General features: G+C 32.9%; 3 protein-coding genes and 1 long non-coding RNA gene across 7 annotated transcripts; 2 read left to right on the top strand and 2 right to left on the bottom strand.

The window, feature by feature from the left end:
* Positions 1 to 103: 103 nt before the first annotated feature.
* On the top strand, positions 104 to 4,853 carry LOC117209975 (serine/threonine-protein kinase/endoribonuclease IRE1). Of its 2 annotated transcripts, none has more exons than XM_033452468.1 (13): positions 104 to 521; positions 600 to 729; positions 806 to 848; positions 932 to 1,311; positions 1,393 to 1,612; positions 1,709 to 1,938; positions 2,028 to 2,365; positions 2,515 to 2,675; positions 2,765 to 3,051; positions 3,149 to 3,445; positions 3,583 to 3,758; positions 3,876 to 4,067; positions 4,154 to 4,853. In XM_033452468.1, the coding sequence occupies exons 1-13, from the start codon at positions 408 to 410 to the stop codon at positions 4,526 to 4,528; spliced, it is 2,943 nt and encodes a 980-aa protein (XP_033308359.1). In that variant the 5' UTR covers positions 104 to 407; the 3' UTR covers positions 4,529 to 4,853. The 2 variants fall into 2 exon arrangements, with proteins under 2 accessions (XP_033308359.1, XP_033308360.1); XM_033452469.1 differs by having other exon boundaries at positions 384 to 521; positions 600 to 742.
* Positions 4,854 to 6,573: 1,720 nt separating this feature from the next.
* On the bottom strand, positions 6,574 to 14,119 carry LOC117209968 (putative inorganic phosphate cotransporter). 3 transcript variants are annotated; one of them, XM_033452459.1, is made up of 4 exons: positions 13,999 to 14,119; positions 9,816 to 10,051; positions 8,359 to 9,256; positions 6,574 to 7,694 (listed from the first exon to the last, which is right to left on the bottom strand). In XM_033452459.1, the coding sequence occupies exons 2-4, from the start codon at positions 10,014 to 10,016 to the stop codon at positions 7,339 to 7,341; spliced, it is 1,455 nt and encodes a 484-aa protein (XP_033308350.1). In that variant the 5' UTR covers positions 10,017 to 10,051; positions 13,999 to 14,119; the 3' UTR covers positions 6,574 to 7,338. The 3 variants fall into 3 exon arrangements, with proteins under 3 accessions (XP_033308350.1, XP_033308351.1, XP_033308349.1); XM_033452460.1 differs by lacking the exon at positions 13,999 to 14,119 and adding an exon at positions 13,331 to 13,515; XM_033452458.1 differs by lacking the exon at positions 13,999 to 14,119 and adding an exon at positions 12,575 to 13,073.
* Positions 12,884 to 13,392, top strand: LOC117209973. Its single transcript, XR_004488016.1, has 2 exons — positions 12,884 to 12,977; positions 13,073 to 13,392. It is a non-coding gene; the product is annotated as an uncharacterized LOC117209973 (long non-coding RNA).
* LOC117209971 (baculoviral IAP repeat-containing protein 5) lies at positions 13,885 to 14,900 on the bottom strand. The gene is made up of 4 exons (XM_033452464.1): positions 14,740 to 14,900; positions 14,394 to 14,597; positions 14,202 to 14,322; positions 13,885 to 14,119 (listed from the first exon to the last, which is right to left on the bottom strand). Exons 1-4 carry the CDS (start codon positions 14,751 to 14,753, stop codon positions 14,006 to 14,008), a joined length of 453 nt encoding a protein of 150 aa, XP_033308355.1. The 5' UTR covers positions 14,754 to 14,900; the 3' UTR covers positions 13,885 to 14,005.
* Between the last annotated feature and the right edge of the window lie 135 nt (positions 14,901 to 15,035).

The following is a 15,035-nucleotide window of genomic DNA, read 5'->3' as shown; positions in this document are numbered from 1 at the left end:
GATATATACCATGTGAGATTTTAGTTTATGATTATCTTTCAACGTATACGTACTTAGTAGTACCTACGCGAATAGCAATGTTAACTGTGAAAACAAACTTCTATCGGTTTTTTAAAAAGTCATTAAATTTATATCACGATACTCAATATGTATGTAATATTAAGTATATATGAAGCAAAAGGAAGACAAAGTATTTTGTAACAGACACATTTGACGATGGGTATTTAGGAGAGATTTTCGAAAATTACGAAAACACTTGGACGAGATGACGAAAAAAGTCGTCGTTTGTTATAGAGAGGGATGTAAAATTAGAATATCGTACCATTTTATAGATATAGTTTATTGCTTTTAAAACACCTATTTATTTTGGTTAACATATAAACAACTAATTACATAAAATACAAATCATGCGATTTGGGCTTGTACTAATCTTTTTGACCATTGGACTTTTCATTGAGAATGTCTGTGGTCAAACTGAAAGATCACAGAAATCGGATTATTTTAAGACCTCTGAGGGAGAAGTATGTTGATTTTTTTGGTTCTTCTAATGTACATAATTAAAAAGTTTCCTCTATAAATTTAAGATGAACTTTTTGTAGTATAAACAAAAGAGGGATACGGAATTAATACCAGAGCAAGATGATCCTCTCTTAATATTTTCTACATTAGATGGTTCCTTGGTTGGTATAAAACAACGCTCTGGGAATGTGCTCTGGCGACAAAGCGATGGTATTGTTAATAGGTATAATTCATAGGATCTAGCTTTTACCAAACTAGTATAACCATTTTTAAGCATTTGTTGCAGAACCAATTGTCAAGGTACCAGTTGATCTTGGCAGGACTTCCATGTGAGTATATTAGAATTTATTTTGTGAAAGTATTGTTGTAGTCATAACTCAATTATTATTATTAAGTTCTGTGCTTGTTTCAGGCCTATGTTTTTACCAGATCCAAAGGATGGTTCTTTGTATATATTTGGGGCAGAAACTGAAGCTCTAAAAAAGCTGCCATTCACCATTCCACAACTTGTGACTAATAGTCCTTGTCGTAGCAGCGATGGAATATTATATACTGGTAGAAAGATTGATACTTGGTTTGGCATTGATCCTAGAACTGGTGAAAGGAAGCAACTACTAGGATTTGATGAAGTTAAAAATACTTGTCCTCTAGAAATGCAGAATGTTGTATTTATGGGACGTACAGAATATAATATCATGATGGTGGATAGCAAGCAAAAGAATCGAAAGTGGAATGTTACGTTTTATGATTACACCGCTACAAAAATGGAACCTGAAGGAATAGAAAATTATGGTTTGACCAATATATAACTTTTACATATTGCTTTGTTATATGATATATTACCATGAATGCAATAGCAATTTTATTTTATAGATCTGGTTCATTTTGCGACAAGTTCGACTGGACGGATTGTTACTGTAGATAGAAGATTAGGAATAATTCTGTGGGAGCTGGATGTACAGAGTCCAGTGATAGCAGTGTACATCGTAAGGGAAGATGGCTTGTTAACAGTTCCTTTTACTAGTGTTGCAGATCAAACTTTGAATCTTCTTCTAAAACGTTTTGCAAACAAACCGAGCGACATTCAATTATTGTTAGTAATTGATACTTTTATAAATTGCTTGATTCAGGTATTCATCGTTATTGTTTTATGTGAAATTAATTCACAATACCTGTTCTCTTTTCACAGTCCAACATTATATATTGGCCAACATAGACACGGACTGTATGCCTTACCATCTCTTGTAGATTCAACAACAGCCACAATATCGAGTAATATTGGTCAGTTGCTACTTGAAGGTCCATTATCAGTTCCACAATTAGCAAAAAACGACAATGGAAATGTTTCTCTGTCTAATTCATATTTTGACAATACTGACTTTATTGCTCAGACTGGATATCAGGCAGTCATAACACTAGGTAATGGTAATGATTAAAAATAATTGATTACTTTAATTAATACTAATATTATTTACTAACTGAATTTTGTGAACTTATTTGGAGAACAGGTCACTACGAAATACCAGCTGAATATAAATTGCAGGATCAACAACCACTTCAAATTACTGGTCGGTCCGATCCTGTCATCGAAACATTACCTTTGCAATATTTCAATTCCACAAAACAATCATTGTTCAGCTTACAAAATGATGATAAATTTAACAACAATGGAAATAATGGATCGTGGCGTGAGTTGATGCAGAATACTTATATAATGGGCAAGAATTGGCTCAGTCAGCAAGAAAATAAAGGATTAAAATTAACGTTAGTCGTATTGCTGGGATGTATACTAGCAATGTTCTGGTACTTTAACGCACAATTTAAGGAGTTTCAACAACTTTCTCAGGTATGTTTTTTCTTTGCATTGGTGTACATTTGTTTTTCATTATATTTAGTTTTCCTTTGCTATTAGTGTATTAGTTCTATCTATATCTCTAAAAAGCAGCTAGTTTACGTCATTGGAATTTCTAAACGATCGACAATTTTTTATCACAGGGTTCTCGGGAAAATAGTAGTACCAATGATTATTATGGAATGCGATTAAACACACTCGTAGTTCCTGAGGATATAGGTGAGGGAGTAGTCAAAGTTGGCAAGATAACTTTCGATACTGGACAAGTTTTAGGCAAGGGGTGCGAGGGAACTTTTGTATATAGGTAATATAGAAGAAAGATAGTATGCTTTCTCACTGTTTTAATTAAGCTATACAAAATATATGACATTGGAATTTTATACATATTTTCAGAGGTAGTTTCGATGGACGCTCTGTAGCTGTAAAGCGTTTGTTACCAGATTGCTTTACATTTGCCGACCGGGAAGTAACACTGCTCAGAGAATCGGATGCGCATGCAAATGTTGTGCGATACTTTTGCACTGAGCAAGATAGGATGTTCAGATATATTGCATTAGAATTAGCTGAAGCGACTTTGCAAGATTATGTGGCGGGAAAGTACGATAAACGAAAAATATCCGCGAAAAGCATTCTGCGACAGGCTACATCAGGATTAGCCCATCTCCATCTTCTTGACATAGGTAAGTTTTAGGTTTCCCTGTGATCGCTAAAACACTAAATATATCTATATCAGTATTGTCTTTTTAACAACTTTCTGTTTTTCCTTTTGAACGACAGTGCACAGAGACATCAAACCTCACAATGTGTTATTATCGGTCCCAGGACCACGCGGAGAAGTAAGAGCTATGATATCGGATTTTGGTTTATGTAAGAAACTTCAATTGGGTCGCGTGTCCTTTTCGCGTAGATCAGGTGTAACAGGAACCGATGGTTGGATTGCACCAGAAATGTTAAATGGGAACAGAACTACTTGCGCCGTAGATATCTTTTCTCTTGGCTGTGTGTTTTATTATGTTCTTTCTGATGGAAAGCATCCATTTGGAGATCCATTACGGCGGCAAGCTAATATTCTTTGTAAGAATATACATAGTACTTCGCTTATTTCCAACTTTTGTTTATTTTATTGAGTGCGGATAAAACTGCATCTTCATTCTTTCTCTTTTCTTTTTCGATTTCTATTTCTGACAATGAGCAAATTCGATATATCATAGGCGGAGAAAGTGATTTAATGGCACTTCATGATGGAATTTCCCAGAATGACAAAGAGTTGGCGTTAGTGCTTATAAAAGCAATGATCGCAAGTAATCCATCGGAAAGACCACCTGTAATGGCGGTCCATGATCATCCAATATTTTGGGAACCTGCTACAATTCTTGCATTTTTTCAGGTGCTCTATTTATATTATTTCATACCTTCTTGTATTTAGATTATTTTAGCTATTTCCTATTAACTATTATCAAGGATGAAATTCATCCTTTCCAATTCCTTTTAATTTGTGAATTAGGATGTGAGCGATCGAGTGGAAAAAGACCAGATCGACAGTCCGGCCTTAATTGCACTGGAATCTAATAGCATGCGAGTGTTACAAGGAGATTGGAGATTAATTATTGACATAGAAGTTGCAACTGATCTACGAAAGTATAGAAGTTATCGTGGCGAAAGTGTTCGAGATTTACTAAGGGCATTACGAAACAAGGTTCGAGTACAAACATAAATTGTAAAGATCGAGAGAATGACGTTTGAATTTTATTTTTCGTTAATGGTTCCAATGATTTGTTGTAGAAACATCACTATAGAGAATTGAGTCCGCAAGCCCAAGAAAGCCTTGGGTATATCCCCGACAAGTTTACCGATTATTGGCTCTCTAGATTTCCCACTTTACTTTCGCACGTATGGTGTGCTATGCAAGGTTTCCGCGAAGAGCCAACATTAAGGGGATATTACCACGCTGATTACATATTCGCAAATACTTGTGAAACAGAATCTTTACAGATACAAAATACGCGACCGACAGATTACACGATGACGTCAAGTCACTGGAAAGTCCAAGATAATATAGATTGGAGTCCGAATAGAGCAAGATGTCGTGGTCAACGAAGAAAACACGAAAAGAAAAAACTAGAAATACCAGTTGCTTGGACCTTACCTTCGAATTAGAGAATCAATGAGTTGTGGTTTTATGTTATTTTATCAACATGATGTATATATGTACTTCATTAGCGAAGAGATGAACGTACCTTTTCAGAAATGCGCTCAAGTAACGACACTGCAATTACCAGTAGATTTTTTAAAAAAGGTCAACTAACTCACTAATCGGTGCAAAAAATTGAAAATATTTGTAAATAATGCGATACTAGTAAAGAATATTTGTAAAAAAAGAGGAAAATAAAAAAAGACAGAAAGAATTCATCGTGTTAAATATAGATCGTTTATTTTGAAAGTGGTGCAGTCCATTTTTTGGTTGTTTCGAGAAAATTAGAGGTTAGCATATTAGTCAATTCAAAAATATAGATTATGTCAAGTCTGGAAATATTTTTACTAATTTATCAATATGTAATTTGATTATATAAATTTCTTTTAGGCGAATTTAACTAAAATAATATTTATTTATAGGCTATCAATGGACTTACACCATTTTCATAATTAGTCAATTGTAAAAATCATTTAATTTCAATTGTGAAAAATTAAATATCACTTAAAATATATTTTGTATGAATCCTATTTTGTTTATAAATAATAACATAATAGGAGTAATATTTTTTATTTTGGACGTTAATTATATTTATATATTGTTAAACTTAACATAAAATATTGATATTATTTATTTATGTTTTTTATGTTGTAGTGTTTCGAAATATTCATGATGCACAGGAGGTATATAAGGTAATAACTGCTCCATATCCTTATATTTTTCGTATGTAATAGGTCTGGCATCGTTATACAAAGGCGTCAGGGCGGTTCTTTCAAATTTTAGCGGTTTTCCCTGAAATGTAGGTGATAAATCTAATGTCTTAAAGTCTGTGTCCTCCATCGATGTTTTATATAAAACAGTATACATACATACATAAGAGTATACATATCCAATATATTTTCAGTCAGTTTATCTTTTCTCCGTTATTTTTTTTTTTTTACTCGTTTTTGAATTGCGTTTTGTAGATTTTTTGTTGAAATGAAATTCTCTCGTTTCATTTCGTGTAAAATAAATCTTTTATTTTGTCTACATTGTTTTATAACATCATAATAATCCTGTGGTGCGTACAAAAAATTCTTTTTTCGTACTACCCCGCCACCTATGTCTATGGAAATTGGACTTACACCACTTTCATAATTAATCGCTATGCAATTTCTTTTATTGGCCAATTTTAAATTGAACGCATTTGCATTTGTAAGCATTGGCATTTTTTAAGATGTTAAATATTAACTAGTTATAAATAAAAAGTTTAAACTAAATTAATCACAAATTATGTGATATCTCATTTTTTTACCAAAATGGACTTACATCACTTTCAAAATAAACGGTCCATATATAGCATACCTAAATATGTACAAAATTTGTCAACTGTTTATGTAATATTTTCTCATTTGCTATAAAAAGAAAAACAGGACAAAATTTGTTTTCGATATAAAAAATATTACCTCAATGATATAAAAAAAACGGCTTTTGTTTACGTAAAGTGTTCAACTTTATTACTTATTGTTAGTTGTGGTGTATCATTGCTGTAGTAAATGTCTGATATGATAAAATATTACTAGTTTATTGGTATAGAAAGAAAGATTCTTGATTACATAAAACGTTCAATCTCATTTTTGAGTTACGTCGTATCATTGCTGTACTAAACGAGTGGTGTGTAATATGTGATAAAATATTATTACCTGCTATTACTACTTGCTTATACAAAACGGTAAATCTTAGTTTTAAGTTATGTCATATCATTGTTGCAGCAAATGAGGGATGCGCGATTTGTGATAGAATTTTTCGAATTATAATTATGAATAGTAAATAATAACAATCAAAAAATACATTTATTTTTTCACGTCGCAATAAAGAGACAAATGTAGAAGTTTATGCCAATATTTGCCGTACATGTCATATGTTTTATACTCCTATTCATAATATATATGTTGTCATTCATATATGTATAAGTGTATACGCACACGTTTTATTTTAAACAATCATATATATATATATATATATCTATATGTATAGTTTTTCATCATCTTCTCATTTATTTTAGAAACAATATTTAACGATGTACACACTTACTTTAACACACGTAGTTACAAAATATTTTTCAGGTACACTGAATCTCGTTAGTCGCGAGAACACGTCAATGTAACATAATAGCCAGATGTGTCTTTCATTCTCGCTCGTTAACGTGTGTTCGATGTAAATGTATCTACACAGTTGTTCGACTTATCATTCGTTTCGAACTTGGACTAGACAGAAGAAGAGAAAGGAAAGATATTAACTACCGAAAAATTTGAAATACTATTAAGGCTGTACAAAATTTCGTTCCCTCACCATATTTTCTCTTGTTCTTTTTCTGTTTATGATATCCCTTTGTTATACATTATATTCAATATTGCATAATCTGATAAAGCGTGATAAAAGAAAATATAATTAAGGAAGATATTTTGCTTAAGAAAAGAATGTTTTCATTCCTGAAACATTAATAAGAAATATCGGTTTATAGAAAGAAACGAACTATATTACACTTAGAGGTCTAATACATTCCATAAACGAGTAGACGGAATGACTTTTTTAAATTAATAGAAAATCTAGCGAGTATAATAAGGTAGATAGTCATGAATATAAACGACACGGATACATGTTTTATGGTTTAAGTTTAACGAATCACTTATGTATACAATGCACAAAACTTATCTGCATGTATCTAATATGTATCTCATGCATATTCTATTCAAGCTGTAAAAATCGACGTGTGTTGATTTTTACGCGAATTACATTAAGTCGAAAATATTTTCAATCGCTCTTTAGTTTTACCAACTTCTCCTTTTTCGTTTGCAATTTTCATCCGTCTCTCTTCTCTTTCCCTTCTGACAAATTCAGGATCGTTCCAATACTGAACTTCTCCGTTTGCATACAGTACAAAAATCAGATTAGTCAAGACGAAAACAACAAAAACAATCCAAAATACGAGTCTCCATTGGGCAAGTGTCTGATTCGGAGTTAATTCACTAACGATATACGGTGTCAAAATACCGGTAAAAGCGCCTATTCCATTCACTAGAGCCATTAAGGTGCCAGAATAGTTTGGACTGAGATCTAGAGCATTCACCTTCATTCCTGGATAAAATGTACCTAGAGTAGGAAAAAGAAAGAAATAGAGTTTATAATCAAATGGGAATAGAAATTTCCAAATTAAGTCGAAAGAAAGAAATTGAAGAGCTCACAACAAAAACGACCATTTTCCATGTTTATCTTTTTCTAAAAAAGCGGACTAACATTTTAAATTCCTGTTTGATACATTTGAATTTTTATTAACGAAATATTCATCATATTACAGTGAATATTCATCATATACAGTATATTATCTCGAGAACCAAACTGATTAATTTCATCTGTCAGTATCTAATCCCTTAATTTCATTATATAAACACACGATTAATATTTAATTCTCAAGAAACAAATTTTGAAAGATAACATAAATAATAATAAGTTTTGAGGTAAATTTAAAAAGCAGTATTTATAAAATCACCATTTTTCCGTACTTTTCAATTTATAAAGTTGATCAATGTGGTTTCTGAACGGCTCAATTATTCTACGCATATCTCTAGTTAATTTTAGATTAATTAGATTAATCGTGAACAAATTATATTTTTAAGCCCGATTTCCGTAATATCGATTGCACAATATTGAGAGTTTCAATTCTGGTTACTAGAATGTGTTATCATTTAAAAAATTAAAAATGTTGATAAGAGCCGTTTTTGTTGTTATCCAACGTATTGTATATATGTATACATACCCATTAATGTCGTACCAACGGTAAACATAATAACAACAGTTGTTCTGTCACATTCGGCATAAGATGCACCTATGATGAATGCTCCTGGTCCGAGCGAGGCAATGGTAGTACCCAATTTACGTACATTAGTACGTGACATTAGGCCTTTCGTGATCATCCAGTCGGCTAAACAAGATGTCACTACACTACAAATCCACATAGTTAAATAGGGTAATGCGGAGAGTAATCCATTGTCTTTGATCGAATACTTGAGTACGCTGCTCATATATTTCGGAAGGTCATTGACCAAGGTGAAAAAGCCCCAATCATGACCAACTTGTGCCGCTATTAGTGCCCAAAGCGGTACAGATTTAAGAAGGTGTCTCCATGGAACCGAAGGTGGTTTTTTATGCGTATGCGCGTGCATCCTTTCTTGTAGAAAATTTCGTTCTCTTTCGGATATAAATGGATGCGTGTCTGGATTATTGAAGCACGTTACCAGCCATATCAAAAACCAAAGAATTCCAACACTACCGAATACGTAAAACACAGCCGGCCATCCTATCGCCGAGTAATGAATAATGAGACCGGACAAAGAGTTGGCAAATACCGTGCCGAGTTGAGCACCGGCGAATACCAACGAACCGATCATGGACCTTTCTTCAGGTGGTGTCCATTGGGCCAGCATTGCGTTTAACGCCGGGAATGTTGTCCCTTCGCAGAGGCCCATTAACACGCGTACGATGATTAGACCTATTGCTTCTCCATATTCTACGACGAGCGGTGTAATTAGCGTGAAAACGCCGGTCGCCAATATACCCAAACCGAGGGAATATTTCCCACCGAATTTTTCAGACAACATCCCTCCAGGTAGATGTGTTATCACATAGCCCACGTAAAACGACGACAAGATAATACCCTGAACGAGGAAGATTAAAAACGTGTATTACAAGTGCATATAGAAATACATATGTACTATAAGGTACAATTCGTAATTATTACAATATTTTTTCTTTCGATATCGTAAGTATATATCATTCATATATATATACATACACATATACACTGCCTGCCGTAAGTATTAGAAATCTAAAGTATTTGTTTAATTTATTGGAAAACTCCAGAATATCTTAATTTACTTAATATTTTACGTTATAAGGCACATCTGATACAAATGAAATAACAGATTTAAAATAACATAATTTAGACGCGCATACCACAATGATTGTCTCAAAAAACACCTTGCTAATAAGCTTAGAGTACTGGAAGAGTGAGAATAACATGTGCATTGTTTTTACCAAAGAAGTAGTAGTAGAAGTAGTACTTTGGCAGTTGAATGCGATTAAAAAAAAGTAATATAATTAGAAACTAAAAGCAGTGAAAAGCATTCAATTTGTATTAAATATCAACAGGTGTCTGCCTACTTATACGTATGACAGGCAGTGTACATATGCACGTATGCGCGTGTGTGTTTTTACCTGCATCGTCTCACTCCACTCATACCGTTTTGCGTACGATTGCGTGCCATTGTTACCCCCTTTCCCACTCTCATTCCTGACCGGGCAAGTATTGTCATAGAAGTGTGTCGTATTCTCATGCATCGGAATTACCATCTCGGTAATCGTAATCGACAAGCAGACTCTCATCGCGTAAGCGTTAAAGAGCGCCAAAAAACCCATTATTGCGAATATCCATCGTTGCGGTATTCTTCCACCTGTGTGCATGTAAACATATCTCTTATTGGTAATAGCGTCGATAAATAAACTCACGCTGTCATGTCGCAAAGAAGAAAGCCCGAGGTTAACAGCGCGGAAGGAATGACGATTAGCAGCGGAGCCTTTCCCCTATTGGCAGCTGTCTAACGAACCGTACAAACTTATCTAGGTAAAGGTCAGATTCCTTGCACGTATCACTGACTTCGGCATAGCGCATAATTTCGATTTCGAGTTGTGCTTATTGAAAAGGTAAACGGCAAACGTTGAACCAACAAGGAGTACAAGAGAGGAATGGAAGAAGAGGAAAGAGCGAGCGAGAGAGAGAGAGAAATTCGAAAACGAACATATCCTTGAAACAAAAGGTCATACTCCGATATTTAGCGATTCCGGTAACGATAATTCGTGATCTGTTTTTAATTATGTAATTATGATCTGAAGGGACTAAAGTTACGGACGACATGTTTTACAAATAGAGGAATTGAAATTCCATTCGCGGTCATCTGTTATTAGCATATCATGTATCAAAATGTAAATGTCGAGAAAGAAAAAAAGAAGTGAAACATAACCAGGAAATAATAGGCGGTTAAATTCTATCAATGGTCAGATTAGAACTCTAACCAAAAGATTAATAAAAAGCTGGGCGACAAGATGATGATAAAGAATATTTGTATATTGCAGCAATATATCGAGACCCACGAGAAGAGTGCTACTTGTGTAGTTACGTAGACGTTATCTATATCGTTTTCCCTACTTATAATGTTCTGTCTAACATTTTTTCATTTTCCAAGATGTGTTGAAATATCTGAAGTCCCCATATTTTTTTTACTTTCTAAATAAAGTTATATTATACAGACTGTAACGAAATAATGACTAAATATTTTAAAAAGAGAAACAAAAACGGTGCAAAGAAAATAATATATAACACTACAGTTCCCTTCAATTTCGAAATGGTAAATAGAACATTTTAAATTAAAGAGGATAGTATGAATATCTATATCTATATACGTATACAATAAATTGTATTCTGTGTCACAATATCAGGATGTTAGACGAATTTTTCCTTATTTTCTGGTATCTACCATTATTCAAGCATCATTGACATCTTCATATCGTAAATTTTTCTATTTGTAGGTTTCAGTTTCGCATCAAGTAACTATATGTATTGAATCAAAAGGAAAAATCACATTTTTTTTAGATGATAATGAATTATGCGCAATTGACAAAAATAAAAAAAAAGATAAAATTGAAAGGATATAAAAGCGATACGTGTCTCCTAAATCATTAATGATCACTCCTTATTGATCCATGATACAATCAAACGATCGCATAAGTTTTTGTCACTCGGGTTTTTGTTTAAATATCACCAGACGCAGCATCAACGAGTTTATCTTATCTGACACGATATAAGGAAAATCCAAACATAAGAGGCCAAAAACTACCAATAATGATCATATCGGCAGACAGAATCGCTGATTCGCCGTAAAGATAACGAGAAAGCGATTGTCGGCTTATTTCGTAGATACAAATGATCTTAATTGCTATAATTCTGTCTTATATGTGGAATTAGTTATTTTCCTTACTTCGGTCAACCTTCTCCAGCTGCCGTTCTACATAAAACCAGTCAATGTTATATAAAATCTCCCTTTAATCGGAACACGGTATTTTTCGTATTTTTCACCTTTATTTTTACGTCACGTTCAAAAACTTTATTCATGAATTTTTTTAGTTCTTTTCCGCTCTTCACTTTACACGTTACGTTACTTTGCTTCGTTCTTCTTTTGAAGGTAAAGCAATCGTTTTTTTTAAATGCTTTTTTGTACCATGCGCAAAAGAATTCAAAGAATTCTCGATAAAAATTCAAATACATCACCTAGTTACAGATTACCTAAGATAACGACAGACTATTATTACTGATTTCATCACACATCTAATACTACAGATCACGGAACTTCCCACAATGTTTCTCTAAATAACGTTGACATTTTTCTGCGTAAAAAATTATTTGATTAAGCAATAACTACCATAAATGTAAGAAATCTGCATCGATAGGTATGTAATGATAGGTAACTCTACATCGCTTATGTACATTTCGTTGATCGTTAATTGTCAAGCTACAAAGCTAAGGAAGAAATTTATTACCACGATACCATGAAATATTAATATTACTTTTTTTTCAACAAATCATTTACGTAACTTTTATCGCATATGTAATTGATTTACCCACATAAGATTATTCTCCTTCTATCTCATTCTTAATCTATCTCAATTCTTATTCTATCTCACGAAACGAATAATTATCGAATAGATGAAGCAAAATCCACTAATATCCAGTTCGAGATACAAATTGTGGAAATTTATTACGGGAAATAATAATAATGAATTTTTGTACCATTTAAATAACAATGTGGTACTCGGTGCGTGTAATTTTTTCTACAAAAACTTGGTCGTCTTACTTGCAACGAGAGATCGGATTTGTAGAAAATTAAATAATATCATATTTACAAAATGCAGGTGGTACTTACAACATATTTTGCAGGTGGACAGCATCGTGCGAACGAAAATATATTCTGTGACGATTGATTATGATTGGAATGAGAAACACATAAAAAATTACACGCTTGAAAATCAAACATAAATTGTATGAACGATTCGAAGGCAAATAAAATACATACGATCGCGTTCTTATTTTAGTCTATATACTCGGCGCAGCGAAAGGATAAATCTAGCCAACGAAAATCACGAAAGTTTATGAACAGAGACGGTAAGAGGTATATATGCGTACCCCGACTACATGTTACGATTGACTGAATCGATGCTCTCTGTGCGAATTCATTTTATACTCGTACACGTGCTCCTCACTAAACGCAAAAAGGGAAAGGAAACGTGGATAAGACGCTAAGCGTATTAGTAAAAGTTGACACGAAGGTATGTCTAATGTTAGGGGGGGGGGATGATAACACGCAACGTATTATGTACCCATTTTTGATATTTTTTACTTGTTTAATATCAACTACATTAAGTGCTTTGATTCGTCGAAAGAACGTTGAAGGTAAGAGGCATTAGCCAGTACATAGATTGATTGCATTCTTTCGATTAAAGAGGAAACACACTTATAAGCATAAGGGTAGGAGGGAAGAAGAGAGGAAAAGTAAAACAGAAGAAGAGAGAAAAAGTAGAAGAGAAGAAGACAGAAAACATCTTTCGTTTGCGGTTATATCTTAATAATACGTATTTTCATTTGAAAAATTAGATGTATATGTATTGGATGAGGTACTTACTTTACAACTTTTCTGTACAACATGATTGATTTATCCTATTTATTAAAATTCCTTGAAACAGATTCCAGTTTTCTGAACAGAATCCATAATCCGAACAAATTAAAGGTTTAATTTTAATTTAATTAATAAGCGAGTAACTAAACCGTAAAATTTTCTTGACGTATTACCGGATCATCGGCAGAATTACTTAAATTCAAAGACGAGATTACGATATCGTAATATCCGTATATGTATACTAAACAGTTGTTGTCTATCTTTTTAACATTAATATTTCGTATCAAAATTAGATAATAAATTGGAATTAAGATGTCACTGATAAAATTATACAAGTTTGACAAGAATGGACATTGTAAATTGCTTTAACAAGATAAGTTCCCAATGTCTTCTACACTTCAGTTTTATTGCTTTTGCTAATCTTAGATCATTATCAAATGAATTATCTCCTTCTTTCTTGAGTATACAACACAGTATTATGTATACTATTTAATTTACAACAGAAAACAAAAACATACAAGAGAATAAGAAAGAAAGGAACAGGAGTAAACACTCTCATCAAAAGGAAGATATAGTATTATTTTCTCAGTGACAAATTTTATTAGAGAATAAAAAAATTAAGTCATAGTTGTATAAATAGAACTATGCACATAACCAATCTTGGATTACTTTACCAAAATCTTAACTCTGATATTTAGAGTTCTTTCTTAATCCTTTATAAATGTGAGGTATTTCATGTACTAGTCGAATACTTTCTTCTTTTGCCTTAGCTATAGCTTTGTCCAACTCACGTGTCTATAAAATTTATATACATAGATCCTCTATATTTTCCATTATATCTATAAGTAATTAATTCATTTCATAAAGTAATACTTACGCATTCTTTTACTGTATATTTTTTGAACAAATCAAATAACTCATACACAGTCCATGAAGTCTCATCAGGTTTTCCCAAACTGATAAAGAAACATTCTGAATGATGTTTTACATGTTCGTTCCTGAAAGTAATTGGAATTAAGTTACATAGTTGGCATTAATACTAAATTAATAAAATCATTCCAATACATACCATGGATCATCATCAGGATCCCAGCCATCAAGTTGTTTGGAGCAAATAAAACATTCAACCAAGTCAGGTTCTTCCTTACCACCTACAGCAAAAAAACCAGCAGCAGCCATTTTCTCAGGATTACATGAATTATCAGAGGACTGAAACGGCCAATCTTCGAACGTCTTTAATCTACCAATTTTCCAAAACATTGAATCGTGCTCTCTAAACAGGCGAACATATAGCTAATTTAGGTTATACTGCATATTTGATCTTTATACTGAGAATTAAGTGATATAGATTATCGTAACAATATCGTCAATTATTATTATAAGTAGAGAGTAAAATAATATAAAATGATGCTTACGGTAGTAAATCCATAATTGTATAAAATACGAGAATTTTTATTTTCAAGCAAGATACGTTACGTTAAAATCCACCGCGGTCCACATAAACACATCATAAGTGCTGCGATCTATGCCTTCTTTACGTCATAATCTATGATATCCTACGCAGCGAAGTACATGAATATGTATGCAAGTCGTATAAGTACTGTGAATCTGCATATGCATTTTTGTATCTTATGATTTTGAATCTGTTTTTACGTCATATGAGATTTCATCGATTCAGTATAAATAAGATTCAATTAGTATAGGTCTAAAT

The sequence above is a fragment of the Bombus bifarius genome, unplaced genomic scaffold, assembly GCF_011952205.1.
Source record: "Bombus bifarius isolate JDL3187 unplaced genomic scaffold, Bbif_JDL3187 scf7180000008197, whole genome shotgun sequence".
NCBI classification, from domain to species: Eukaryota; Metazoa; Arthropoda; class Insecta; order Hymenoptera; family Apidae; genus Bombus; species Bombus bifarius.
The sequence above is the reverse complement of the archived record's forward strand: the minus strand, read 5'-3'. Positions and strand labels throughout refer to the sequence as shown.